We start from the raw sequence: 26,064 nt of genomic DNA, 5'->3' as shown, positions 1-26,064 counted from the left end.
GGGAAGCAGATCAGACCATAGCCGTGACAAAGGCAGAGACAGATAGTAAATAGAGACCATCCTGTTTCTGATTCATCTTACTGTAATTGGCCTTTGTTTTGTTACCAATTTTTTTTTTTTTTTTGGTTTTAAACTGTTTATAAGCCATTTGCATCAATTGTGTCCTGAGAAAGTTGTTAACTAGTTGGGAATGTGTTGTTATAAGGCTATGTATCAGATGCTGCATATCACTGCAGCCAAATAGACTAATTCATTTTCCAAACAATCCACTTGGAAAAAAAAAGTTGGACCTTTTCACACAGATGACATACCCAAATCCCAAAAGTAGCCTGAAGTCGAGTGCACATCGACTCCCCCTAACGTGCATAGCAAAGCCAACGAATATAATAAAAGTTCATGGAGGAGATCTTTACCCAGTGCAGACATTTTTCTTTAAGAATATGACGTAGACCAATTGATTGAAACACTAGAAGGGGGAGGGAGAGAATAGAGAGAGCGTCTGGGAGAGAGGGAGTTTAAGGAAGAGTAACGTGTTTGAGAGGGGGAGAGGGAGAGAACGGTCTGGTGTAGTCGGGTGATGAAGGCTGGAGTTTGAGATGCTTACGTGTCGCAATTTGATGGGCTAGTGTGAAAATGGTTTTTATACCTATCCGACTAGAGGCTTCTCTCTTTGCTTATTTTGCATTTGGTCTGTTCCTAACAGAGTGGAGGGTAGGGTTTTCAATTCTCGATTTTTGCCATTTGTTTAGACGAATCTCAAAGGTGAAGTGCCGAAGAAAAAGTTCCATTCGCTGCTGGGTATATTTTGGTTCATTTTCTTCGTTGCTCTTCGCGGTGCCGTGTGGGTATGCTCTTTTCGGTTCCTATTTTTTCCCTTTCTGCGAGATCTAGATCTGAAGGGTGCTTCCCATACACTCTTGCAGCCGAGATTTTTTTGTCTTTTGCTGTTTTTTTGTTCTTCATTTTTGCTATTCTCTTTGTCTTTGTTTCTGTCTCCATCTTTCTATTTTGAATTCTTTTTTCCATGTTGGTCGTGTTGAAAAAGACTGACCATGAAGGTATTCGATAGGAGGCTAGGGTTTTGGATTTTCGATTTTGGCCATCGATTAGAGGAATATCGAAGGTGAAGCACGGAAGAAAAGCTTCCATTTGGTGTTGAGTATATCTTCGTTGGTCTTTGTGGTGTTGTGTGGGTATATCTCATTTCGGTTCTTATTTTTTTCCTTTCTGCGAGGTCTGAATTTGAAGGGTACTTACCATACTGCCCTGTATCGAAAATTTTTTGCTCTTTTGTTATATCTTTATTCTTCATTTTTCCTATTCTGTCTATTGCAGTTTCTCTCTTCATTTTTCTTTTTTGCATTCTTTTCTTTCATGTTGGTCGTGTTGAAAATGACTGAGCGTAAATGTATTTGAGATTTTCATTTTTTGTTTCTTTGCTGTCAATATTATGTTTTGACTTCATTATGAATCTATATGAACAACAATTCCATTTTTTTCCTTGCACTCCACTTTTTGTTTTATTTTTGTTGTTAATTTATTTTGTCTGTCAACTACTGGGTTTTGTTAGTCCCTGGAATATCAAGCATTGGAAACAATCAATTAAACGGTGATAGTTGATAGAAATGTAAAATTTATTCTGATTTTGGAAGGAAATAGTGGAAGGACTTAGGAGCTGGTTAGAATATAAATTGTTGGTTTCATTGGTCTCAGGTTTTTGTCTTCTCGTGTGTTTTTGTTTTTAATTTCTTTACATCCATGTTTGTTGTATCTGAAGGCAACAATTATGAATGTATTCTCCATTTATGATTTTTTTGTTCTTTGTAGATGTAATGTTTTATATTCAATTAGATAGTTTTCTACTTATTTTTGTGTATATTGTGTTGTAGCTGTAGTTATCCTGTCATTAAAATCTATTTGCTGATTGGAGGTTTTATTTTGTAAGTTATTAGTGTTGGTGAGAATATAAGTTACTGGTTCAATTGCTTGCAAATATGTCTTCTTGTGCGTATCTATCTTTTTGTGCATACTTTCTTTACATTCATATTGGTTGTATCTAGGGGCAGCAATTGTGAATGTATTATGCATTTATGATTTCTTTTGTTCTTTGTAAATGTAATGTTTTGTATTGAATTAGATCATTATTTACTTTTTCTTGGTGTATATTTTGTTGTAGTTATGGTTATGTTGTCATTAAAATCTGTTCGCTCATTAGAGATTTTGGTTTTTAGCTTATCATTCTAAAATCAAGTAATTATTTGGTTTAGAATTTTTGTGGTTTTGAATCATGAACATTGGCATGTAGTGGTTCTTCATAGGAAATTGAAATTCATTTTTTCCCCAAATTTATTGTTATGTCTTTTTTTATAGTTGTGTTTCCTTCACAATAGATTGAGGTTGCGTTTGGTTGCAAGACTCGGCTAAACCCAGTCTAATTTTAAGTTGAGTTTAACATCCAAACACCCAACTCTCAAATTACTAAACTCATATCAACTCAAAATCTCCTTAACGTGGGACCTACAACCTTTTTCAACTTCTCATAAAAAGTACTAAACTCATCTTAACATCCAAATACACTTTAAACTCAGTTTAGATGACTCCATAAAATTTTCTCCATTACTTAACTCACTACTATTTATAAAAAATTGAGCTCAACTCAACATCTAAATGCAGCTAGTGTTGTTTCTTTGACTATTAGATTGAATATGTATGGATGATATATGTAGAGACCCTGAATTGGAAGTATTGATTTAGATATTATTTGGAAGAATTTAGTAGGCATTAGAATGGAAAGTTAGAACAGAAAGTTTAAGTTCTGATGTGATTGGTTTTTGGGTTATAAGTTTGAATGTTTCTGTAAGGGGCATTAAATAATTTTGAAAAACAGAAAGAATACGTTGAGTTTTGCTTTAGCAGGTTGTTTCTATCATTAAAATATGTTCAATGATTAGACATTTTATTTCATAGGTTATCAATCTAAAGTCAGGTAAGCATTTGGTTTAGAAGTTTTGTTGTTATGAATCATGAACGCTCACATGTAGTGGTTCTTCTCTGGAAATGAAATTTATTTTTTGCTCAAATTTATTGTTATTTCTTTTTTGATAGTTGTGTTTCCTTAGACAATGGATTAAGTGTTGTTTGCTTGACTGTTTGGTTGAGTGAGCATGGGTGATTTTATGAATCTTTCTGATCATTAAATAAAATAGATGTACAGACGTTCAATTGCAAGTATTGGTTTCAATGTTACTCAGAGGAATTATGTAGGCATTAGAACGGCAAGTTAGAATTGATAGTTTAACTAGGAAAATGTGCCTTGCACGTTACACTATCACTAGTATTATGATAAGAGCATTGTCAATGGATTATGCGAATAAAAAAAAAAAAGTTTGGCTAATAGAGCTAAAAATATGTTGCATTGGATTATGCAAATGCAAAACAAGATGACTTTTAGCTGCAGTAAATTAGTGTTGTGGGTCATTTTTAGTTGTTACTGTAGCTCGACCAAATTGAAGAAATAAATGGAAAATACTTTTGCCACATAGGGATTACACAAAAATAAAGTCACAAACTAACGTGGCTTGATATGGTACATCAGATTGTAAAGTTACTTTTATTGTAAAATAGATCTCATGGATCTCATGAAGCCACGTCAGTTTGTGGGTTTATTTTTGTATAATTTCCTTGTGTCTATAGTAGTTATCTAAAAAAACATTTTGGGGTCAGTGAACACTCTCTCTTCCTCGATTTTTCCCTCGACCAAACTACACTTTTCCTTTCTTCCTTGCGCGTGTTTTCCTCTCCATTTTCCTTCTAGCCAAACTTTTTTTTCTCTTCCTCTCCATTTTCCTTCTGCCCAAACTCCTCTCCATTTTCCTTTTACCGAAACTCCTCTTCTCTTCCTCTCTATTTTCCTTCTATCGAAACTCCACTTCTCTTCCTCTCCATTTTCCTCTTGTCTTTCACACTCACTTGGTAAGATTTGCACGAAAATGAGAAAAAAATAGAAAGTCTATAACAACTTAGTTGTATTGTAATTAATGGAAATAGTGATTTAGAGATGAAATCACATGAATTTCATATATTGAAACTATAACGCCTGCTTCGAGGGAGGCTCCTCCAGGTTCTAGAAGAAAATACATAATATTCAATAGCGTAACTAACTCCTCAGATCTATCTTTGATATACTAAAAATAGGAAATTACTAATGTGCCCTGATGACTAAAGGCCTATGGGCCACTATTACATAAATGGAAATTAACTAAAGTAGATGGTCTCTTGAACATCTAGCCCATGAGTCACGATCCAATTCATTATTCCAGGCCCAGCCTAGCCCGTATCACATCTACTCCTCCAGGAAACATCTAGAACTGTACTTTCCCCAAACTGAGTTCAACTCCTCAACCCCTCTATCTCTTCCATGCTCTGCTGCACCATTTCCCTTCTCTTCGGTAGTGTAACAGATTCCGCCTCCCTTAAAACATCTTGCCCACAAGATGCAGAAACTGCTGATGGTGATGGTGGTACAGTTCCCACGAAGCTTCTTCCAGTTGTTGTCCCTGCCATTGCACAAGAAACTCCACCAAAGGTTGGTTTTTTACTTTCCTTAGCCTTTTAGTGACTATCTTTTCCGGTTCTGGTTGAAGAACTCCCTTAGCATTTACGAGTGGAAGTGTGGGTAAGGGTTTTACATTCTGACCTAATTTCCTCTTTAACTGTGAAACATGGAAAACATTGTGGATGTGGGCTGTTTTGGGGAGCTGAAGCCGATAGGCTACTTCTCCTATCTTCTGGAGAATTTGGAAGGGGTTGTAGAACCTCGGGGCCAACTTGAGGTTTCTGTGTTGCTGGACTGAGGATTGTTTGTAGGGTTGGAGTCTTAAGTAGACCCACTCTCCCATGAGGTATTGTTGTTCTTTCCTCCCTTGATCTGCATATTTTTTCATTTGTTCCTGAGCCCTAACCAGGTTGTGTTTCAACAGGTGCCAAAGTTGATCCCTTTACTGCAAAGTAATTCCCACTTCTTCAATTCTTGCTGTATTTGTATCATAACTAGTCAACTTAGGAGGTTTGTAGCCATAAAGGACCTCAAAGGGAGTAATTCGTGTTGATGCATGTTGTGATGAGTTGTAGCACCATTCGGTTAGGGCCACCCAATTGGACCATTCCTTAGGGGTATTACTGACATAGCTCCTTAGATAATTTTCCATCCATTTATTTACAACTTCTGTCTGACCATCAGTTTGAGGATGGTAGGCAGTGCTAAAGGCTAGTTGTACATCCTGTAATGAGAAGAATTCTTTCCAAAACTTACTAGTAAAATTAGGGTCTCGATCAGAAACAATGGTATGGGGCATACCATGTAACTTAATAACATGTTTCACAAATAGCTGGCCCACCACTTTAGTCGTGTAAGGATGAGCAATAGATACAAAGTGAGCATATTTAGTAAATCTGTCCTCCACAACCCATAGGGCATTGAAACCATTGGAAAAAGGCAATCCTTCCACGAAATCCATGGAAATATTAGTCCATCGGTTAAAAGGTATAGGTAGTGGTTGAAGGAGTCCACTAGGAAGAGTCCACTAGGAAGAGTGTTGTCTACCTTCACTCGTTGGCATGTTTCACAGCCCCTCAAAAACTGTTTTAGATCCACCTTGACCCCTGACCAGTAAAAATCCCTTACTAGCCGATGTAGGATTTTATCAAAACCCAAATGTCGTCCCGTAGGACTACTATGCACAAAGTGTAAGATCCTGTCAATGAGAGCTGGATTGATAGGGATATAAATTTTGTTTTGTAATACAGAATGTTATTTCTGATAGTGTTGTGGGGGTGGCAATAGCCCTTCACTACCCTTCTTCATTAGAGCTTGCACCTCTCCATCCTCAGCATAGCAAGACTTGATGTTAGTGATCCAATCCCAACTAGGAAGTGAGATTAGTGCCACATAAATTTCTGTTTCTACATCCTGTCTTGAAAGTTCATCGGCTACCAAATTTTCCTTCCCTTTTTTGTATATTCAACCAAAAGGTCATAACCTATAAGTTTTAATATCCACTTCTGTTGCATAAGAGTCCCCATTTGTTGGTCCAATAGAAATTTCAAACTTTGATGGTTTGTTTTGACCACAAAGGAGTATCCCAACAAGTATGAGCGCCACTTCTGCACAGCTGAAACTAGTGCCATTAACTCTTTCTCATAAGTTGACATCCCAAGAGCCCTACCCTTCAAAGTTTGGCTGAAAAATACTAGGGGTTTACCCTATTGCATGAGTATAGCCCCAACTGCTTCTCCGGAAGCATCATAATCAATAACAAATGGAATCTGAAAATTTGGCAAAGCTAAGACCGGTGGCTGTGTCATAGGTTTTTTCAACTGTTCAAAGGCCACTTAAGATGTTTCAGTCCACTTAAAACTGTCTTTTTTCAACAAATGAGTTAATTGGGCAGCAATAACTCCATATCCCCTCATAAACCTTCGATAATATCTCGTGAGGCCTAAAAAACCTCTCAATGCCTTAATAGTCTTCGAGACAGGCCAATTTTTCATAGCTTGAATTTTGGCTGAGTCGACTTTAATTCCTTGGCCCAGATCAGGTGGCCCAAATAGGCAATTTTAGCTTGGCCAAAACAGCACTTGCTTATCTTTGCAAAAAGTTGATGCTCTCTTAGAAGTAGCTTTCAAGTGTTGTAAATGAGCCTCTCCATCATTGCTATGGATTAATATATCATAAAAAAACACTAAAATAAAGCGACGGAGATAATGCATAAAAACCTGGTTCATTTATGTGGCGCCCCCAATCCCCCTTATATAAATACACAGGGATCGAGACGCCAGGATGATGACAACACGGTCACGCATCCCAACGAAATGTGCTCGAGTGTGTGCAACATGCAAATGTGCACAATAAAGGTCGCAGTGGATAATATAAATAAGTCAACTAAGTACCAGAAATTTAAATACAAATATTTAACACAATTTATCTTTAAAAATTATACAGTCATCTCAAATATAATACAAAAGGTAAATACATAAATTGATAAAAACATAACTCACTAAACAGGAGCAATCCCAGATCACTCCTCCAACGGAGCCAAGCTAAGGCTCGTCATCATCATCTGCATCAAAATCTGCGATACCATAAAATGGTACCACAGGTAAGTATAAACCAAACAACTCTCGGGATAAAAATACATTAATGCAACCAACAATATAACAAAATACATTTAGCCATCAAATACTATTTTTTCCCAGAAAAATGATTATTTCCAACACACGCCAAAAATCCCATTTTGGCCCAAAATATCCGTAAAACATTTTTCCATAAAATGATTCACACAAACAACCCATTTATCGGACACTGTAGGTGGGAATCGCAGGCGGGACTCTACCACCGTCCCTGCTTACCACCATCCCTACCGTGTGCACCGTAGGCGGGAATCACAGGCGGGACACAACCACCATCCCTGCTTACCACCATCCCTATCGCGTGCACCGTAGGCGGGAATCGCAGGCGGGACTCTACCACCATCCCTGCTTACCACCATCCCTACAGTTCCTTTACACACAATGAATACTTAACAGAGCACTGTAGGCGGGAATCACAGGCGGGACTCTACCACCGTGCCTGCTTACCACCATCCCTACCGCATGCACCGTAGGCGGGAATCGCAGGCGGGACACAACCACCATTCTTGCTTACCACCATCCCTACCGCGTGCACCGTAGGCGGGAATCGCAGGCGGGACTCTACCACCATCCCTGCTTACCACCATCCCTACAGTCTCTTTTACTTTTACTCACATGAAAATCTAATTTTCAATAAACACATGAACATGTATGCAATCATGCGAAAACCCAGTTTTCTTTACAAACATGATCATGCATGCAGTATGCGATGTACATGAACAAGCCATAACCAACAACCAACAACCACAATTCACAATGCAAACAAACACAACTGCGTCCACAATCCATCCGACCCCCGAAACTCCTCGGACTCAGTCCGGCAAAACAAACCAATTCACAGATAATATGTGTTAGTGCAAAAATATATTTAAATCACGAAAGTTCTTTAAGGAAAATACTTACAGTGCAATATAATAATTTTCGAAGGATCACGAAGTTGAAAAAGGCGACGTTTGAGCAACACCACAGTGTAAATACATTGTGGCTGTGGGTCACAAATACCAACTTTCAAACGGAGACAAACGAAGACCCAAGATTGATAGGGTAGAGCCTGGGGAGGTCGGTGAAGCCAATGGTGGTGGTGGTTTGCCGTGGGTGGCGGCGAAATGGGCGGTAGAAGACCAAAAAGCCCAAAACGGAAATAGAGTTGGATGTGCTTCACCGGTGACAGATCGGAGGTGGGGTTGGGTCCAATGGGTTGCCAAGAGGTCGAGGATGATGTGGTAAGAAGATGGTGGCCAATGGTGGTGCGACGGCGGTGCAGCGGCGGAAAGAGTGCCGCGGCTTCAATGGGCTCGTGGTGGCTAACGGCGGCGCGAATGGAGCTGGAAACGGAGGTGTGGCGTCGCCGGTGGCTGGGGGAGCTGGGGAGCCGGGCGGTGTCGACCACCGCCGGCGCACGGCGGCGGGCTGGGGGAGAGGAAGAACGGACGGAGAGAGAGAGGGAGGGAGAGGGAGTTGCGCGCGCGGGGAGGAGAAATAAGGAGGAAAGAAAAGAAAAAAGAAAAAAAAGAAAAGACAGAAAAGAAAAGGAGAGGAAAGAAAAATAGAGGGAAAAGAAATGAGGTCCAATCCTCATAACTTGGATCACAAAAATGATCCAACGGAGATGATTTTAAAACCACAAGTTAAATAAAATAATTTAAACGTAATGGTAAATTCAAATTGAAATAATTAAATCCCACAGTAATTAATTAAATATGAAAAATAATTTAAATGCACAACAATAAATAAATATTAAAAAAGCACATAAAAATTAATTTTCACCAATTAAAATCATAGAAATAAACTCATTAAAAATCCAACCAATTTTAAAATACGAGAATAAAATTTAAATAAATAAAAATAATCATTTAGTAAAAATACACTAAAATGCAGGGTGTTACAATTTAGTTTTGAAAGGTGGATGGTGCATTAGTTAGGCCAAATGGCATAACTAGGAACTAGTAGTGGCCCTCATGCGTCCTAAACGTAGTTTTAAGAACATCCTCCAGTCGTACCCTGATTTGATGATAACCCAACTTTAAGTCGAGTTCAGAAAAAACTCGAGCTCCGTGTAATTCATCCATGAGCTCATCAATGATAGGGATAGAGTATTTATCTTTGATTGTGGCGTTGTTTAATGAATGGTAATTCACACACATGCGCCAAGTACCATCAGTCTTGCGCACTAATAAAACTGGGGATGATTAGGGGCTGTGGCTAGGTCGAATAACCCCTGAATCCAGTAATTCTTTCGCAATACGCTAAATTTCATCCTTCTGAAAATAAGGATAGCGATAGGGTCAGATTGAAATTGGTTTGGTACCGGGTTAGAAGGTGATAGTATGGTCATGGGCATGTATTGGGGGCATGCCTTTTGGGGTGGAAAAAATGTCAAGAAAAGTGTTTAGGAGCTGTTATAGGTTTAGGTATGGGATGGTCTTGTTTTCTGGTGAAGGTTCAATTAATTGGAGTAAAAGGCCTTTGGTTTCCATGATGTTTGACTTGTGCATTGACCCTTCCTCCAGCCAATTATTTACACACAACCCTCTCAGTGTAACGACCCTAGCATCATAAGTAAACTGCATAGTCAATTCTTGGAAGTTCCAAGGAATTGAGCCCAATCCTTGTCGCCACTAAATACCCAAAACCATATCACATCTAGCTAACTCTAGCAGGTACATATCTACTTGAAAAACCTCTCCCTGAATGTTGATGTTGACCCCCATTAATTTCCCTTCACTCTCCAGTTGGTCCTTATTTGCAACCTTAACTCTCACTTTTTCTTGAGTTAAAATTGGTAATGTTAGTTGTAACATTAAAGCTAAATCCAGGAAATTGTGCATACTTCCTGAGTCAATTAATATTGTCACTCCTTGGCTACCCACTCTCCCTTTGTCCTGCATGGTTCTAGGATTGATTGACCCTATAATGGCATGTTATGAAATCTTAGGGTTCTTCCCCACTTTTGTCAAATCTAAGCACTCCTCTAGGACAGGATGAGGTTTAGGTTCCCTTTGAGTTGAGTTGTCCTCCTCCAACACTTCTTCAATTAGATATAGCTTAGGACTTTGAAATCTATGACCTCTATGCCACTTAGAGTCACAATGGTAACATAGGCGTTTCTCACGCCTCTCTCACCTGATTGGGATTGATTTTGTGTAAAAGAACAATTACCTTGCCATAAGACTTGGGAGTTTCAGTTTTGGCAAGGTAGGGGGTGAATTTTAGGGTGGTTGGTTCTATGTGGTGGGTGTTGAAATTTCTGGGAGTAAATTTTTTGTGTAGGGATACTTTTTCTTCTTGGATCTTGGCAAGACCATAAGCTGAGATGAGATTATTGGGTTAAACATTTGCACAGTCAGCCTTATATCATCCTTTAAACCATTCAAAAAACAGCTTAGTTTGTACTGATCTGATAAGCCCCTCAACATGTTCGACAATGACTCAAAATGAGCCTTATACTCTTCCACTGTTCCCACTTGCCTGAGTCTAGTTAGTTGTTCCATAGGATCATCATAACTAGAAGGATCAAATCGAATTAGTAAAATCTTCACAAACTCATCCCATGAAGTCAGGACACCTGATTCATCCAGGTCCTAAAACCATACAAGGGCCTTGCCCTCCATATGGAAAGATGCTAATCTCAAACGACGCTGAGACAAAGTATTATGGAATGAAAAAAATTGATTCACCTTATATAACCATCCATGAGGATCTTCACCATTAAATGTAGGAAAATCCAAACGTATAGCTTTCGGGTGGATCTCACCAGCGTGTAAAACCATCTGTTCATTGTTGTGTGGATTGCCATTATGATTGGGTCTCGGTAACTACTGTGTTTGTGTGTTTTTCAGGTCTGCTGCCATAGAAGAAAGCTGATTCATCATAGCCTCCATCTGGCACCTCACAACCTGCATTTCAACTCCAATTATAGTGAATTGAGATTCTGTAGATTTCTTGAAGGACTGCAAGCCTTCCTGCAACTGTGTCAAACATGTGTCTTTACCCATGGATAGAGAGGATCGAGGGCTCTGGATACCACCTTGTAACAACTTAGTTGTATTGTAATTAATGGAAATGACGATTTAGAGATGAAATCACATGAATTTCATATATTGAGATTATAATGGCTGCTTCGACGGAGGCTCCTCTACGTTTTAAAAGAAAATACAAAATATTCAATAGTGTAACTAACTCCTCATATCTATCTTTGATATACTAAAAATAGAAAATTACTTATGTACCCTGATGACTAAAGGCCCATGGGCCACTACTACATAAAAGGAAATTAACTGAGGAAAAAGTTGAAGGTAGTCGATTTCGGGGACCCCTCTGCGCAAGAAATCGATGTGGCTGCCACGGGTTAAATGAAACGGTGCGCACGGGCTGGTTGATGAAGACGAAAAATGTGCTCCTCCTTTCAGCCTTGCGAAACAGTGCATATTGAAGAATTGCGTATTGTTCTGAAGCTAAAGCTTCTTTCGCATCTCTCCTCTTTGTGGCCATCAACGAAATCGAACATGGAATTGCCATTGTGAGTGAGCGACTCCACAAAGATGGTTACCAACAGGAAACATATCCACGAAAAACATGGATCCGATCAATCTAAGGGAAAAAGTAAATCAACACAACACATACAGCATCAAAAAAGCAAGGGCGATTAGAAGTAAATAAAACCAAAAATAGTTACCAATGGGATATGCTGTCACAAAGATTACGAATTTGAAAATATGATGCAGTGGACCATTAATGTGCGCAAGTTTGGTAAGCAAATAAGATCCAGACAGGGAGCTTGTAGAAGATTTAACAAGACAAAACCCAGATGGAGTTTAATTCCAAAGACCCAAACGCGACATGTAAATGATGAGAAAATTACAAGATTGAAGCAATAGAAGGAGAATGGAGAGAGAGGAGGACTAATTGGAGGCGAGAGTGAGCTGTTGTTGAAGGAGAAGATGTGTTGATGAATGCCATTGTCCGTCGCCGAAAGAGAAAGACACCAGAAGCTTAAATAAAAGAAGCTTTCGATTCCTTGAACTAAAATTAGTCCTTCTCCTATATATCGTGGGGAAGAGGAAAAAGAAAAGCAAAACAGAAACAGATTTGGAGAAGGGGAAGGTAGGAAGGATTACGAACCAACAGATTCTCTGAAACCAAGCTTCTTTCTTCGTGCCTCGTGATTCTCTTCCCTTTTTTTTTTTTTTTTTTTTTTTTCTTTCAATTCTATTATTATTTTTTTTTAGGTCACGTGAGTAGGGGTGTGCAAGGTGTCCCTCAAATGGACAACCTGTAGCAAAATTGATTAACTAAAATAGATGGTCTCTTAAACGTCCAGCCCGTGAGTCACGATCCACTTATTACAGGCCCGGCCCAGCCCGTATCACATCTACTCCTCCTGGAAACATCTCGAACTGGACTTTCCCCAAACTGAGTAACTCCCCAACCCCCGTCTCTTCCACGCTGCGCCGCACCATTTCCCTTCTATTCGGTAGTGTAACAAAGTCTGAGTTTTAGACAGATCTGGGTCGCAGCACCATTCCTTCATTGCAGCAGCTTGTGTTTTTTCGTAGTAGCACCAGTCTGTCGCAGGAGCACCAGTCGAAGCCCTCTGCTTTTAGGGGGCCGCCGTCCTTCAACCACATCCTCCCTGAGTTTCGAATCAAAGGTAAGTATGTGACTATTTTTTTTTTTTGTGTATTGATTTCGAAATGGTTTGTGAGGATTTTATTGTGGATTGAGAGTTTAGGGTTTGTTATTAGGGATTTTCGATTTTAGGGGTTGTAAACTTCTTTAGGGACTTTCGAATTTGTACCTGCATCTTGAATCCAATAATGGTCTTGTGATTTTGGGGTTTTAATTCACTTATCAAAAATTTTTTTTGGGGTTTTAATCAATAACCCATTCGGTCCTCAAACAGAGCAGGAAGCTATAAAACTTATAAAAAGGCAATACCTCAAGCTGTGCATTTAGCTTACGTGCATCAGCTTCTGAGTTCTTCGACTTCAATAAACCTGACATATATTGCTTATTCAGATATTTTGGAGTATTTGTTGGGATTTTCTTTTTGTACTTTGTTATTAAAACAATTGAATATGGGATTCCCTATCTTTCATTGGAACTGTCTGTGTTCTGCCATGGGAGAGCCAACTTCTAAATTTTTATCTAACTGGAAATTGATGAATTATTTGTATCTGTGTTCTGGTAGATTATTTGTCTAACTATCTTAACTGGAAATGGATGGATTTTATCTCTCTATGTTCTGGAGATTTTATTTGTTCACGGTAGGTGCTCAATTTTTATCTTTGTTCACAGTTGTTGCAGATTATTTGTGGTAGATCTGTTACTTATAAAAAAAAAAATTTGTGGTAGATCTGTTTGCAGTAACACTTTGCATTGGTGATGAAAATTCTGGACTTCTAACAGTTAGCATTGTGGTAGATCTGTTTGAATTGTGGAATGTTGTTGTGAATTGTGGAATTTTTGGTGATGGGCTGATTTTGTGCTGCTGTGAATTGTGGAATTGTGGAATTGTGTTGATGTGAAATTGGTATTTTGTCCAAGTGTGCTGCTGTACCCTTATGTTTCCCTAGGTTTAGTTTTCAGGACTTTATATGTATTCTTTTCCAATTCCAAGCATTCTGATGTATACTCCAAGTCCAATTAAGAGCAGTGCTTGGACTTTATCTGTATTTCTGTTCCAATTAAAAGCTTCTAGCATGAATTGTTTTACATAAGAACATTCTGATGTATACTCCGAGTTTCTGAATTTCTTCTCTTTCTCCAAGTCTCTGATGTATATTCCAAGTCTCCTATTGTAGAATATTAATATTTCCCTGTAGCTCTTAATTTAGAAAAAAAAAATAATAGCAAAAATAATTTAGAAAAAAAATTATTAAATTAATAATATTTTATTATTATTTTGTCTAATAGATGGATAATCCAATGTGGAAATAGATTTTGAGTGGAATAGCCAAATGAAAAATCATGTGATATTATGCAAATTATGACTTTGCATTTGCATAATTCATTGCTAATGCTCTTATTACAACCATGTCCTCTAACATCAATGATAGACTCCTTCAGGCTTATCTATTACCGAATTAGAGTCTGTCACTGTAGCTGCCTTCCTCTATACGTCTTCGGCTTTCAGGGTACAATTCTTGTGCATAACTCGACTGCCTGTCACATTTTACCAAGTAGCAAGAACTCCTTCCTTTGTTTAGAAATTGCCATCTCATTCGTTTTTCTTATGTTTCGTCACTTGTTTACTGTTAGGTTTTCACTCTTGAGAAATTTGATCAGCAATAGAAGCAAAATGCAGGTTAGCCATAACTATTATTGTTTTTAAGTAGGTATGTGTAACCGTTCTGTTTTCAATAGACAGGCGTTGATATCGGATCCGGGTCCTAAACAAGTGTTGCTTGTTATTCCTTTTGTCTTTATGCATCAATTCTTGTCATTATATGATACATTTCTTACCAAGTAGGTTCATGTCGCTGCATTCTACATGAACACATATGGCCTCCATCATCTATCCTTGAAGATGTAGGAGATTTAGGTCTAGAGTAGCATATCAATTGTACATGTTTGTTGTCTGCAGGCATCTAGGGCAAGGCTTTTCAAGGAGTACAAAGAGGTGCAGCGGGAAAAAATTGCTGATCCAGATATTCAATTAGTTTGTGATGATTCCAACATATTCAAATGGACTGCTCTTATCAAGGTATGCTCAGTTGTTGATGAAGAAAAAATGGTGAATTAGGTTGTTGTTGTTGCTTGATTGATTTGACGTATTCAGGGCCCGTCAGAGACTCCCTATGAGGGTGGCATCTTCCAGCTTGCTTTTGCTGTTCCTGAGCAGTATCCTTTGCAACCTCCTCAAGTGAGGTTCTTAACAAAAATTTTTCATCCAAACGTTCATTTTAAGGTACGGATCTTCTGTATGATATATACTTTTTACAATTGCTATCAGTACCTACGTAGACACTAGCATCACGTATACTATGCTGTTTATGGTTCCTTTCCACCATCAAAGCAATGATGATCATGGGGAAGACAAAAGGTAGAGTGGATCATGGGACAATGGTAAAATAGAGTTTTAAGGTTGTGTACGTGGTTAGCTGGCAGAAATGGGGTTTAGGGGTTTTCTAGAAAATGCTGAAGCACTTGTGAGGTGCTGAGCAAAGATACGTCTTGTTTTCTCTGAAATTATGTTGAATTACTGGAAATTTGGAGGAAAATTTGAAGCACAATGTCAACAAATTTTCAAATTACTGAATTTTGAATTCTGCCAGATTTAGGACATTTTTTTATATGTAGATGTAATTTTCTTCCATCTCATAAAGAGGTGGCATCTACGTACACAGCATACAATAGATACATTTAAACGTTAGAAGAATAAGAAGAAGAAAATTCCAGTAATTTGAAAATTCTTACTTGTCAAAAAAAAAAAAAAAAAGAAGTAAACTCTGATATCGAAGATTAGCATCACATTTTTTGTATATATAAGCAATGTAATGTAGTAAAAGGCCAGAGGGGCACAACTATAGTACATAGGAAGTATACTAAAGAACTCCTATTCGAAATAAAAAATAAAAACAACAGTTCAAAAAATCTGAAAAGCTAGAAAAAAGTGAAGTATTACGAGCCACTGTCCTTGTGTAAAGGGAGTCGAGGACAATCTTTGTCAGCTCTACCATGGAAGCTTCCTTATCCTTAAAGATCTGTGCATTCTGCTCTCTCCAAATCCACCACATGAAGTAGAAAGGAGCCAACCTCCATACTTGCAAAACATTATCATACCCGTTTTGTCCTCTGCAGTTCACCAACAACACTTTCACCTTTCTAGTTATAACCCAATCAACACCAAACCCCTTCGATAACAAACACCATAAATCTCTCGATACTTCACAATGAAGAAGAAGATGATCAATGGCCTTCCAATTCTCCTTACACATATATGCCAATTCACCACAATTTCAAGTCTCTTGCTACTTCACAATGAAGAAGAAGATGATCAATAGCCTCCTGATTCTCCTAATACATACACTCCAATTCACCACCATGACATTTCTCTTGAAGTTGTCCAATGTGACAATGTCAAATCTTTCGCAACGCCACCGTCCACACACAAAAGGCCACTCTCAAAAGGGCATTCACTCTCCAAATCTAAGGAAATGTGGAACCGGCAGGTGATGTTAAAACCTTAGTAATACTTCGCATCAAATTTGTCTCTTCAATGAGATTCAGCATATACTATCCACACCTCCTTGTTTTATTTAGAAGTTGTATATGACCACAAATATCACAAATATACTCTGACCACTCAAAGAAAACGGGTCTTGATAAAAGAAACTTTGATCTTGTTCATTGATTTTTCACAATCTTCAAAGCACCAATCATTTCATTCTCTTCGTAGGCACCACTTAGGCAAGAAGGAATCAATTTCCATATAACTTCACAATGATGGCTGCCAAACTATCCTCTCTAGTATGCTATAAGATCCACCACACATATTGGAATTACCTAAGCCACTCAATGTAGACTAAGTGCGATTCCACAAAGCATTTGCCACTTCTTGAAGTTAGGATTTCAATGTTGAATGAATGAATTTGGTGATGAGCAAATGTGGGATGTGGAATATTGCTGGAGTGATATGAGGATAATCCCTTTCTAATAGTTGAAAAAACATCAGTTAAGGTCGGCAAGTTATCTTCAGTTGATAGTGAAGGAAGAGTTTAGAGCTCACTAGATCCTGTTGAGCTCACTAGAGCGTATATAGAATCACAATTGGCCTACTAAATGGTGAAGTTGAGTGAGGCTACCTTCCTTTGAGCCAAAGGTGTCACCACTTAATAAATGAATTGAGAATTTAAGGAATTGAGCCTGCATCGTTTGCTTGGAAGGCTCGGGGTTATGGTCGACGCTAATGCTCAATTCAATGCTGCTAACGCGATTGATTGAGCATTTTTTATGGTATGTAGTACATTTTTTTCTGCAGACGGGAGAGATTTGCCTTGATATTTTGAAGAATGCATGGAGCCCCGCTTGGACACTCCAATCTGTTTGTAGGGCTATTATTGCTTTGATGGCCCACCCAGAACCTGATAGCCCATTAAATTGTGATTCAGGTAATCTTCTATAATTTTATGCATTATTATTACAATTTTTTTGGATTTTCTTTTTTTTTTTTTTTTTTTGGGGGGGGGGGGGGGTTTAACAAAGTTGATTTATTACTAATTAGTAATTAGAAGAAAGGTGAGCTTGAGAGTATGAACATGAACTTGCGTTGCACACTAATATGGTAATTTGCTTCCTGGGACTTCTATCAAATCTCAAAATACTCATCAGGGGACTGAGAGAAGGTTGTGTTTCTGGTTCTTATGAAGGGCATGGTTAAATTTTATTAGCAGTACTTGCCTGCTTCCTGCTTTGAATTTGATTTTTTGGATTTGGAAGTCCTATTGAACTCCTACCCAATATATTCCGGTATAGCAAATCCCCTTTTAGAGCCCAGTCCAACTGTTATTTGTCATTCCCTGAAAAATTATGAATGTTGAAACGTGATTGAGTTATGCATGATTGGATGGTGTTTTTGTATGCAATTTGTATGTGAAGTAATACTAGATACATTACTCTTTTATGTGTGATGTAATTAGTTTCCATTTTGTTTATTTTTGCTGAGAAAAACACCTACTTTCTTATAACAATTTCCAGTGACTAAGGCCGCCTTCATTAAAAGGCAGTTCCCCTGAGACTGACCAATAATAAGTAAATAGATAAATAAATTAAAACACCTATCGCTGTATACTTGTTTCAGATAGATAAAAATTAAAAAGAAGATACAATTTATGCTTGTCTCATTGGAATGTCAAGACTTCAGGTAGATAGAGATGGGGATATGATTGCTTTTCCTGTATTGTTTATTTTAAATGAGAGTGCTTTATATTCCAAATAAAAATTCTTACAAAAAAAAAAAAAAAACTAGAGAAACAATGTACAAACTTTTCTTGCCAACTAACATAAAAAGGTTATACTTGTTACACCACATCATTTGCACTGTCCCATTCCATGTTAATGCGTGAATTATTAAATAATGGCTGCCTTAAAGAAGAAGTGGTTTATTGGGTTGAGGTATCACTCATTTATCGTGCTGATTTTAATTCGATCACTTTGGTTTGGCCAGGTAACCTTTTGCGTTCCGGTGATATTAGAGGGTACCAATCCATGGCAAGGATGTATACTAGGCTTGCAGCCATGCCCAAGAAAGGCTGAATTGTATGTGTGCTGTGACGCTGTCTACTCTGGATTTTGTGTCTGCACTCATAATAATGTTGTCAAATGTTGTTGGTGTTGTACAAAGATGTTATGCAATAACATAATAGAGAATACAAAGATGTTATGCAATAACATAATAGAGAATATCTACTTTTTTTTTTTTTTTTTTTCCTGTCATTTACTTAGAACATGGAGTGTGCTTACAAATTACAATAGTCCGTGTTGTCATGACGAAGAAAAATGTCGATTTCCTTCGTCAGTTCGTCTGGACGATAGTATGAATTGTTTTATGCAAGTAGTCGTTGTGAGGACATGCTGATCATTTGTGCACGAGACAACAGTGATGGACGTCAAAGAGGAAAGTCTCTGCAAGTAAACGCGAAACACATTTCTTCGTTGTAGGCTATTATGAGATTATTCTCTCTCTATTTAAGGCTGCGTTGGGATGTGAAGTTAAGCTCAGTTGAGTTTAGTTCTTTATGAATAGTAATGAGTTGAGTAGTGAAGGGAGTTATATAGAGTCTATCTAAACTGAGTTTAAAGTGTGTCTAGATGTTAAGATGAGTTTAGTGTATTTTATGAGAAGTTGAAAAAAATTATGGGTCTCACGTATAAAGATGTGTTAAGTTGAAAAAGGTTATAGGTCTCATATGTAAGGAGGTTTTGAGTTAAAATGAGTTTAGTAATTTGAGAGTTAGGTGTTTGGATATTAGGCTCAGTTTAAAATTAGACTGAATTCAGTTGAGTCTTGCAATCAAATGCAGTCTAAGTCTTCCTCGTGGGCTCGTTTGGATTTGGTTAAGACTCAATTTCTATTGGAATGGGATCTAGTAGATGCGTTTTGTGGATCAAGTAAACTAGACCCCAAGTCAATCCTAAAAGCGTTGCTCAAGTTAAAAAACGGTTTACTTTCTTATCTAATTTATGGCTAAAAGGGTTGATATTCAACACTACATACAATAGAATCCATTACTAGGGTCATCACTATGGTTTAAGTGCTGCAAACGGTTTGAGTGTTGTTTTTAATCATTTTTAGATACACGGTTGATATTTTTGAGACATAGAATGAAGACTATTAGCATTTATTATATTATTATCATCTTTGTTAGCATCCATAAAAAATGAGGTTTGGGAAGGGCATTACATTTTGTATTTGAGCTTTGTTACGTATCATCCCACGGACCATACAGCTAGGGGTGGATAAGATTTTCGACATTGGACCTTCGTTCGAGTTTTGACGAGGCTTCGACTCCGAAGGAGTTGGAGTTTGCGAAATTTGAAGTCAAAGTCGGAGTTTAGAGTTTGAGCCCTTGAGGGCTCTGAACTTCGATTTTTTTTTTTTAAAAAAAAATACACAAGTGGAACGACATCGTTTCGTGAAGAAATTGTTGCAAATCCTAAATCCTTTCGAAATGAAACGAAACGATAAATTAGATTGTGTGACGTCGAACAATCTGTGTGATGTCGCTCAATCCATACTTGAGCGAAAAATTTGTGTGACGTTCGCAACGTCACCTGAAACAAAAAACCCAATTTTTACAAATCCTAAATCCTTCAATTCTTAAATTTAACAACTTAAAAATCGAAATCATTGAAATGAAAACAACAAAGAAGTTGAAATGAGCAAAAATTCATACACATTTCACAATGGGAGTTACAAATCACATTTCACATTTTAGAATTGCACATTGGAGCAACAAATTTATTGGATGAGGAAGTTACAAATCATTCTGACAATTACTCTGGTGACGGCACAGTTGCAGACGACAGCCTCAGGTGACGGCAGACGACGTTCGAAACTCAACTGAGTTGTGCGGAAGTGAAGAGCAGTCTATTGTGCAAAAGTGAGTGGGGAAGAAAGGGATCCTGCATTTTGGTCCTCCTTCCTTCACAGCGTCGTTTACTTACCTCATCAAGACAAAAAGTCAACAAGGCAAGCAAAATGACGTCGTTCATCTTGAAGTGGAACGACGTCGTTTTGATCATGTGTATTTTTTAAAAAAAAAAAAAGTCAGAGTTCAGAGTACATGCGGGCTCCGATTCTGAGTCCGAATGACTACTGGAGTCGAAGTTCCCTCCGATGTCTATGACATTCCTAGGATTGTTAGCGACACTTTCTACTTGGCTGCGTCGGGTCAGTCGGGTCCAGTTCTAATTGATATACCGAAAGATATTCAGCAACAGTTGGTGGTTCCGGATTGGAACCAACCCATTAGGTTGGCTGGTTACTCCTCTTGGTTGCCAAAGGAGCCTAGCAAGGCTCAGTTGGAACAGATTCTGAGGTTGGTGTCCGAGTCTAAGAAACCAGTGCTATATGTTGGTGGTGGGTGTTTGAATTCAAGTGAGGAGTTGAGGCATTTTGTCGAGTTGACTGGGATCCTGATGGCAAGTACTTTAATAGGTCTTGGGACATTCCCATTGTCGGATCAGTTGTCGCTTAAGATGCTAGGGATGCACGACATTGTGTATGCTAATTATTTCGTGGGTAAGTCTGACTTGTTGCTTGCTTTTGGGGTTAGTTTTGATGATCGTGTGACAGGGAAGCTCAAGGCATTTGCAAGTCGAGCTAACATTGTTCATATTGGCATTGATCTGGAAGAGATTGGGAAGAATAAGTAGCCCCATGTGTCCCTATGCACTGATGTGAGGTTGGCATTGGAGGGGATGAATCGGATGTTGAGCTCAAGCTTGATTTTTCGGCTTGGAGGGAGGAGTTAAAAGAGCATAAAGTGAAATATCCATTTGAGTTTTAAGACCTTTGGAGAAGCTATTCCTCCTCAATATGAAATTTCGATGCTTGATAAATTGACCTATGGGAATGCAATTATAAGCACTGGTGTTGGGCAGTATCAAATGTGGGCTGCTAAGTTTGATAACTATAAGAAGCCTCACCATTGGTTGACTTATGGGGGATTAGGGGCAATGGGTTTTGGGTTGTTTGCTGCCATTGGAGCTGCGGTTGCACAACCCAATCCTGTTTTGGTAGATATTGATGGTGATGAAAGCTTTATTATGAATATCCAAGAGTTGGCAACCATACAGGTGGAGAATCTTCTTATTAAGATAATGTTGCTGAATAATCAGCATTTGGGTATGGTGGTGCAATGGGAGGACTGGTTCTACAAGGCTAACAAGGCTCACACTTATCTCGGAGACCCATCTCGAGAATCTGAGATTTTTCCAAACATGTAGAGGTTTGCAGAAGCTTGTGATATACCCGCTGCCCGCGTCACAAAGAAGGGAGATCTAAGAGCAGCAATTCGGAAAATGTTGGACACTCATGGACCCTACTTACTGGATGTAATTGTACCACATCAAGAACAGGTGCTTCCTATGATCCCAAGTGGTGGGGCGTTCAAAGATGTGATCGTTGAGGGTGATGGCTGATCTACATACTAATTTCCCGAGTATTATGTTTGACCTTTATGCTTTGTATGTATGTTTTGAGTTAGCTCAGGCTTAGAGGTTTTTACTTCTTGAGTTAGTAGCTATGTTGTCATTTGCTTGGATTAAACTTGTGCTTTTGCTGCTATGTCAGAGTGTAATATTGATACCCATATCCAATGAATCTAAACTGGATTTGTTGATCTTTTATTGCCATGTGATAGTGCAATATCATTAACTCTATCAGAGCTTGATGATCTGAATACACCACGAATTCTTGATGTAATAAATAATGTTGCCATCGGTTTTGAAGCCGAGCCTTTCCTAGTTGGAGCATAGATAGATGGGTAGAGGTAAAATGATTTCCACACGTTATATAAAGGACACATCTGAACTTTGATCGTCCTTTCCGGTTAGTTTGTGTGTATGCAGTCCACGTTTTTGTTCGTGTAAATCCCAAATATGGGGATGAGAACGAACTCTTAGGCTGCGTTTGAGTGCTGAGTTTATCACAAATGATTTGAGTTGATATGTGAATAGTAGTATTTTGTAAATCCCATTAAGATATGTTTGAATATATGAAGGAGGTTGAGATATGTGTTTGAATGTATAAAGTAAGTTGAGATATATTTAAATTTTCAAACTATATATTCTTCGGTTATTTGTATCGTAAGTATGATAATCCTGCTCTATCTATTAACAAAGACCATGTAACTTTTGCGCAAGTTCACTCGATTGCATGTATCTCGTGTACTTTCCCTTTTATTACCTTGTAATCCATCCGCTCCGTAACTGCATTAACTTCGTTGAAACATGTTTGATCCTTTTGTTGTAGAGTAATGTTATATATTACATTTTCATCTCACATCACATTATGGGAATATGGGATTGCCACCAACCATCAAATTAACTTTAATTTGTTAAAATAACAAGTTTTAAGGGTTGATGAATATTATCATATCAACGTAATATGATAGAAGTGGGATGAAATTGTTGTGTATAGCACTTCTCTTCATTGGAAATGGGTTGACTTCTAGCCGAAGTTGGTGGCATAAATAGTTGCATATTGGAGGTCATTGGTATTGTTCGAATGCGGTCGAAGACTCGAAGGCAAGCATTATAGTTCCTGGGGTCTATGTATATAGATTTTCCTTGTGGTGACACTTTGTTTCATGAGTTGCATGACTAGTTTGAAAGCTAATATTGTTGGGCTTGTCGAGCCTGTTTTATTCTTGTGTTGGTCCAATTTGATGACCTAATCCGACCCGATAAGGATTTGTTACCTTTTTTTACTAGAGTTTCGATGAGCTTGGGCTAAGCCGAAACAAACATGGATAAGCCTCATGGGGGTCTAGGGGTGCAACGCTCCCAAAAACTTTTTTTTACCCAGTTTGTGTCTCAAAAATGCCAAATAGAAAGTTCGCTCGAGAAACTTAGGCAGAGAGTTCGCTTGACATGCCGCTTAAGCAAACATTAAGCAAAGAGTTCGCTTGAGGCTTACTAGAATGAATAATCCAAAAATTGTGCAATTTGTGTTTTTGCCGTACAACTCTATAAAAGCATTGGTTTGGCAAGTGAGAGTATATCAAGTATTCTCACTACTATTCTTTATTTTATTATTACTTTTCACCTATTTTTTACTATTCATTACTTTTCACATACCTTTTACTATTATTCAATATTTTATTATTACTTTTTCACTACTATTCACAAACATTCTCAACACTTCTCAGGTATTCTCACTATCCAAACCCTAATGAACAATATGGTTGGTCTGGAACAATATATTTCACCCCTCAGTGTATTTTGTCATTCTTTAAGATAAAAAAATCTTTTGCAACTCTATGAACATGGACACGTTGCCGAACCACGTATATTTTTATGTCACGTGATTGATTTTCTTGTTTTACTTTATTTTTTGCATTGATTTTTAAAGACAAATATAATATATTTTTTTCTAAAGAAAGTTTCTCATGATAACTTAGTTACTAGAAAATTTCTATATGTGTATTCTGAAAAGAATGTATTGTCAAGACTACACAACACAATACTGATTGTGAATTTTCTAAAATTCTAGTTTTGAGCTTGTTCGTGTAAAGTTTGTAAAAAGTGCCGGGTTTATCATTATTCTTTATAATTTTCCTTGCCAAAAAAAGTTTTCTTTATGCATAAATGAGTTTAGGTTGGAAGACGCCTAATTTATATAATAAGGTATTCTCAAGTATTTTCAGATATTTCCTATCCAAACATCACTCAAACATAAACACTTTTCAATTTCAAATTTTTAACTTTTTCATCTAATCATTACCTAATCATTATCCAAACACAAAACTCAATACAACTTTTCCAAACTTCCAAATAAAACAAAAAAATAATAATATATTTTTTTCAAATTTAAAAATAAAAATTATATTCAAATAATTTTTTAACTTTATTCAATTTTTTTCTTCCTTCTTTTATTTTTTTCTCCCTTATTTTCCAAAATCCAATAAAAAATTTTAATTTAAACCATTTTACTACTATTTATAGATATTCTGAGATATTCTAAGTATCCAAACAAGCTCTAAAGGAGATAATAAAATATACAACAGAATTTCAGAAGAGGAGAAGAGGGTCTAGTGAAAAACAAGCCCAAGTGATCAAAACCTGTTGTTGTTGATATGGACGGGTAACTAGATAAACAAAAGGAAAAAATTACAAAGAGAAAAAATAGAGGATATGTGGGAAGGAACAAAGGCAGGTGTCAAAGAGACGACCAAACAAAACTAACAAAAACATTGATATTATGGTTTGCTGAATTTACTTCTCCTAACAGCTATCCAGTTGAAAGAAAGAAAGAAATTACTTCAGAAACATTCTCTAAATTTCATTCCTACAATATTGTAAGCTTTCTTGAAGAAGTAAACTGTGTATAAATTAGGAGTTGGGGCAACATTACCATGGAGACACCCATACACACACAAAACTAGAAACTTAGAATCAAATTATTACCCTATCAATCAAGTCTCTTTCACCTCTTCACATCCTTTTGCAGCATGTTCAAATGTCCACACAAGTGTGCATTAGAATCTACTTGTTCCAAACTTTAAGCAAAAATCTGAATTATGTATGTGTATTGTATTCTCTATCCCATAATCAAGTTTTCACGTCTTGGTTATTCAATAAGTGAATTAGAACACAAATCTCCACTAGTGATCGAAATGGATAACAGAAAGGCTCTTATTTAAAAAGAAAGAGATCCTATAAAATCGTTGTATGAAAGTGGCCATTCAACTAATCTCTAGTCTTCCTCAACTAATCTATACCCATATACAAAAACAAAAAGTGAACTAGTGAACTATCTCGTAGAAGTTCCAAAATCCAAGTCACGATCACTTTAAAATGATTGAAACACAAATTGCAACCACAACCATTAGTCTCAGCAATTTGTATTGGCACCAGGTGTCCGAGAACAGCACCCCAACTAATCCTTGGGGTCCATAAGCCATCAGCAAGAAGTTTTTCGCAAGTGCACATAAAGTAATTCAGGAGGAAAATCTCTCAGTCCGATGACTCGTAGTGATTGTTTGCACTCAAGAGGATTCAAACTTTAGACCTTTGAGAAAGCATACCATCAAGACCAAGGTCTTTACAACTTGAGCCAACCCCTAGGGGTTAACCTCATCAATTAGCTAAGAATTCAAAGAAAAGAGAAGGAAAACACTTGATACAAAAGTAAAATGTTTCCTTCCTTTCCACTTAAGAAGATACCAAGGGCATTAAAAAAATGATACCAAGGGGCTCCATCATTTTAACAACTCTGTGTCATCAAAACACCGACCACCCAGTAAAAGGGATGTGCTGAGAGTTGTACTACTGTTGAAAACTAAAGAGAAGAACATGCAAAACAATGCCCCAGATGTGCTCCATTTCTGTTCTTTTGTAACTCCTTATGTTATGTTTTCTCTTGCACTCTCACCTGAGGCACAACACAATCTACCAATAGAATACAAATATTACATAGGACAGAAGAGATTGAACACTAACGTAAAAAAAGTTACCCCGGCCCTCCTCATGATACTATCAAGTTTCTCCATCATCAGATTTTTTTAGTCATAGTCACAACTTTGCCCAACTCCCCTCCACCACCGACTTTATCTACTGTTCTTCACCACACTTGCCTTTCTCTCCCACAAGCAGCGAGGTTCCAACTTCCATCACATGCACCGGGTGTCACACGCGTGGGCCACTCAT

At 37.7% G+C, this 26,064-nt stretch overlaps 1 protein-coding gene and 1 pseudogene across 5 annotated transcripts; both read left to right on the top strand.

Moving 5' to 3' along the window:
* The first annotated feature begins 12,584 nt into the window (after positions 1-12,584).
* Positions 12,585-22,002, top strand: LOC121236886 (protein PEROXIN-4). 5 transcript variants are annotated; one of them, XR_005934826.1, is made up of 8 exons: positions 12,586-12,838; positions 14,257-14,324; positions 14,449-14,494; positions 14,774-14,893; positions 14,969-15,097; positions 17,171-17,300; positions 18,356-18,552; positions 18,584-18,875. XR_005934826.1 is itself a non-coding variant. In XM_041133387.1 (8 exons), the coding sequence occupies exons 3-7, from the start codon at positions 14,489-14,491 to the stop codon at positions 18,442-18,444; spliced, it is 474 nt and encodes a 157-aa protein (XP_040989321.1). In that variant the 5' UTR covers positions 12,586-12,838; positions 14,257-14,324; positions 14,449-14,488; the 3' UTR covers positions 18,445-18,447; positions 20,961-22,002. The 5 variants fall into 5 exon arrangements, 2 of the variants coding, with proteins under 2 accessions (XP_040989321.1, XP_040989320.1); XR_005934827.1 differs by having other exon boundaries at positions 14,247-14,324; XM_041133387.1 differs by lacking the exon at positions 18,584-18,875 and adding an exon at positions 20,961-22,002 and having other exon boundaries at positions 18,356-18,447.
* On the top strand, positions 20,500-22,002 carry LOC121236633 (annotated as a pseudogene).
* Positions 22,003-26,064: the final 4,062 nt, after the last annotated feature.

Source organism: Juglans microcarpa x Juglans regia, chromosome 6S (assembly GCF_004785595.1).
Source record: "Juglans microcarpa x Juglans regia isolate MS1-56 chromosome 6S, Jm3101_v1.0, whole genome shotgun sequence".
Taxonomy (NCBI): Eukaryota; Viridiplantae; Streptophyta; class Magnoliopsida; order Fagales; family Juglandaceae; genus Juglans; species Juglans microcarpa x Juglans regia.
The sequence above is the reverse complement of the archived record's forward strand: the minus strand, read 5'-3'. Positions and strand labels throughout refer to the sequence as shown.

Excerpts from the sequence above, each read along its gene's own strand:
- LOC121236886 (XM_041133387.1), top strand. Across the intron at positions 15,098-17,170 it reads ATCCAAACGTTCATTTTAAG|ACGGGAGAGATTTGCCTTGA; the intron begins GTACGGATCTTC and ends TTTTTTCTGCAG. Across the intron at positions 17,301-18,355 it reads CCCATTAAATTGTGATTCAG|GTAACCTTTTGCGTTCCGGT; the intron begins GTAATCTTCTAT and ends TGGTTTGGCCAG.